At 49.9% G+C, this 3,083-nt stretch overlaps 1 protein-coding gene across 1 annotated transcript; it reads right to left on the minus strand.

Annotated features, from left to right (window-relative positions):
- Positions 1-109: 109 nt before the first annotated feature.
- Positions 110-2,441, minus strand: LOC114896871 (uncharacterized protein C2orf78-like; the record flags this gene model as incomplete). The annotated part of the gene is made up of 2 exons (XM_029225752.1): positions 110-2,258; positions 2,291-2,441. Coding segments are annotated over 2 exons (2,300 nt in total), but the record flags the coding sequence as incomplete, so codon positions are not given.
- Between the last annotated feature and the right edge of the window lie 642 nt (positions 2,442-3,083).

Below are 3,083 nucleotides of genomic sequence, written 5' to 3' on the forward strand. Positions count from 1 at the left end.
TTGTTTTAAAATATACCAATATAAATAAATTTATGCCTGTCTTATCTATATATGGAAGAAGAGCTGGTCCCCAAGGTGGCACCAACAATCCTAGCAGCTGTTACTTTACATATCCGTAGTAGTCAGCAATTTCCATTTCTTTTTGCCTCTCAATGAAAAATTGCACTTTCCCCAAAGAGGTGTATTTGGCAGCATTCTCACGTTGTTGTTGGGCCCGCCTCTTCATGGCCTCCCGCTCGGGCCTCTGCTGTAGTTCGATGGGCTTTGACATTACTGGCTCAGGAACATTGGGTTGCCTCCATGGAACTGGTTTCTTGCTGAAGTCTTGGAGTAGAAATGGGGTTTGGAGCTTGGCTGGGGACTGGCGCTTAGTCACAGCAGGGGGAACAGGCTCCCGCTGGAGAGAAGTGCAAGGTGAAGTTTTGTAGGGTGCAGGCCTAGGAGCAGCAGACTGAGGGACACTAGGCTGGGTATGGTCGGTCCAACCCGGTTGGGTTGGGTTGGTCACAGTTGGCTGAGCTGGTTTGGCAGGACCTGGCAAAGAGGCAGGAGCTGGCTGGGAAGAACTGACTGCAGCAGGTTGAGCTGAGTTAGCAGAAGCAGGGTGGGCACGGTCAGCAACAGCAGGCCAATGTGAGGCCGGAGACTGTGGCCTCCGAGGAGCAGGTCGAGCTTGAGGCTTGTCCCAGGCAGAAAAAGGCAGAGGTGTCAACTTGACCTTCCCAGGAGGCAGCAGCTCATACTGGGATGGAGATGGACACTCTTTTTCAGCACTGCTGTCTGGTTTCTGGGCTTCGACTTGAGTTTTCTCAGGGCCCTTACCCTCACGTGGGGTATTCCGCCATGGCTGGATAGCTGGGGGTGGCTGGGGGTCTTTAGGGTTGCTTGACTTTCCCAAGACCCGACAGGAGGAGAGCCCAGTTCTCTTATCATTCTTCTCCCCCAGTGCATGAAAAACCTTCACAGCCTCCAGCATGCGCACGCGTAGGGCGGTTCGAGGCTTTTTAAAGCTCTCTTGGATAAGCTCAGTTTGGTGTTCCTTTCGCTTCGTCTGGGGAATTGTTGGCTTCTCTCCTGCCTTGACTTTGTTCCCTGACTGCTTATTCTCGTCAGCCTTCTTTCTTCCTCTGGTCCTTTTGGTCTTTTCCTGCCCGTGGCTCTTCGTTTTGCTGATCTCTCTGGATGCAGCTTTCTGAGGTTTGCCTTTAGAATCCTTGGCCGTGTCCACAGGAGCCCTGTCACTGACGGCAGCATTGCATAGAGCCACTTCTCCCCCTAACAGGCACTCTGGATTCTTTGGCTGGATTTTGGCCTTGGGAGCAGCACTGATAGGCTCAGAGGCTTTATGTTTGTTCTTCCTGGGTTGATCAGAGGGAGCCTTTATGACGCTTGGCTTTTCCCGCACCTGATTCACCTTAATGGCTCTGTTGTCTTTGGCTTTGATCACGTTGGGACCTTTGGATTGATGAGGATCTTTCAAAGAATTAGAGAGCTGGGGAAGGTGAATTCCCTCCGCCAGTGTAGTAACGTCTGCAAAACCACTGCTAGATTCCATCCCATTTTCAGGTGTCCCTAGGTCCTCAAGACTCAGGCTGTTCTTTCCCAGATCAGCATTTTCAGAGGCAGGCTGCTCCTCTTGGCTGAGGGGATCAGTGCAGGCCAGGAGCTGGTGAATATCAGGGATTTCTTGACAACTTGTTTCTGTGATGGGTTGAGCATACACAGGGTAGTAGATTCCAGAGGTGGAAGGTGGTGGTTGGATATTTGTGGGCTGAATCTCCCTTAGTACCATTCCCATTTCTGGTTGCACAGAGGCCCTACTTCCTGTGTATGACACAGAGCCGTAGGATTGCAGGCAGGAGCCAAGTTCTCCATACAGTGAAGACCCCACTGTGCCTTGGTTATAGTAATATACCTGCCTTCCTTCCTGGTAGGGAAGTGACAGGCTGTGTCCCTGATTGGGAATTTGAGATGGTGTTCCCTGAGCAAGCCTGGCAGAAAGTGATGGATATAGAGGGACCATGTTATTGGGGTCTGCAGTTTTATCATACTGGGCTGCCATAAACATGGAGGAAGCAGCTGTGTGCTGGTCAGTGACGGCCAGAGTAAAGTCTCCGAGTGGAGAAGAATTCTTTTCAGTGCTTCCTGTGATGTCCCAGTCAAGAACACCTGGATAGGAAGCAGCTGAAGTGGAGATCTGGCTCTGGTCAGTAACTCCAGATAAAGTAGTTGTGCTAGACTGTTGGTGAAGGTAGGCACTGCACGTGTGTCTGTGTCTGGAAGGAGGTACCTACCGGTAGCTGACGCCGAACTGACGGCAGGAGCAGAGACTCTGGAGAAGTGGCAGGCACTTCCTGTCAGGGAGGTTGCGTTGCTCACCACAGGAAGAGAGTGCTGCAGAGAATTTAGAGTTCCAAGTAGAAATGGATTTTGGAAATTTTCTGTAAGAACAAGAGGGTCATGAAAACATCAGGGAGATTGATGAATTCTCACTATGTTTGAGGAACAGCATTACCTTAAGGTTCTTGCTATCAGGACACCTCTAATGTCAATACTTACTGAGAAACCAAAAATCAGACCGTGATGACGGTTGTAAGGACTGAGCAGTTTTACGCTCTTCTGTATTAACTGCCTGTGCTGCCATGTTGGGCACAGATGGGCAGAAGACCCAAGCGGTATGGCTCAGACGTTGTTCTCTAGGCTGGACGCAACCTTCTCCCTGCCCTATCTTTCCCTTCAGCCTGCACTACTATTGACTTGTATGCTGTTTCCTAGACTGGAAGCATTTTAGAACTCGGAGGTCCTTAGAGAACTTCCTATTTTCACAGTCTCATTTCATGAGGAAGGAAACTGAGGCTCAGGGAGGTCGGGTTGACTTGTTCAAGTTCTCTCATTATGTTAGTATCCTTACCAGGTTTCAGAACCTAAGTATCCTGACTTCCTTGCCAGGACGCTACTCTGAGCACGATACTGCCAGAAAGCAGGAGAAATAGAACTTACACTATAGGCAGTTTTCTTTGTCCGTTAGAAAACAGTACGGCTATTACCATCGTGATCTTCAGTGTCTCACTTTGCTTGTGCGG

This window comes from Monodon monoceros, unplaced genomic scaffold, assembly GCF_005190385.1.
Source record: "Monodon monoceros isolate NGI ecotype Baffin Bay Population unplaced genomic scaffold, NGI_Narwhal_1 Contig1179_ctg1, whole genome shotgun sequence".
NCBI classification, from domain to species: Eukaryota; Metazoa; Chordata; class Mammalia; order Artiodactyla; family Monodontidae; genus Monodon; species Monodon monoceros.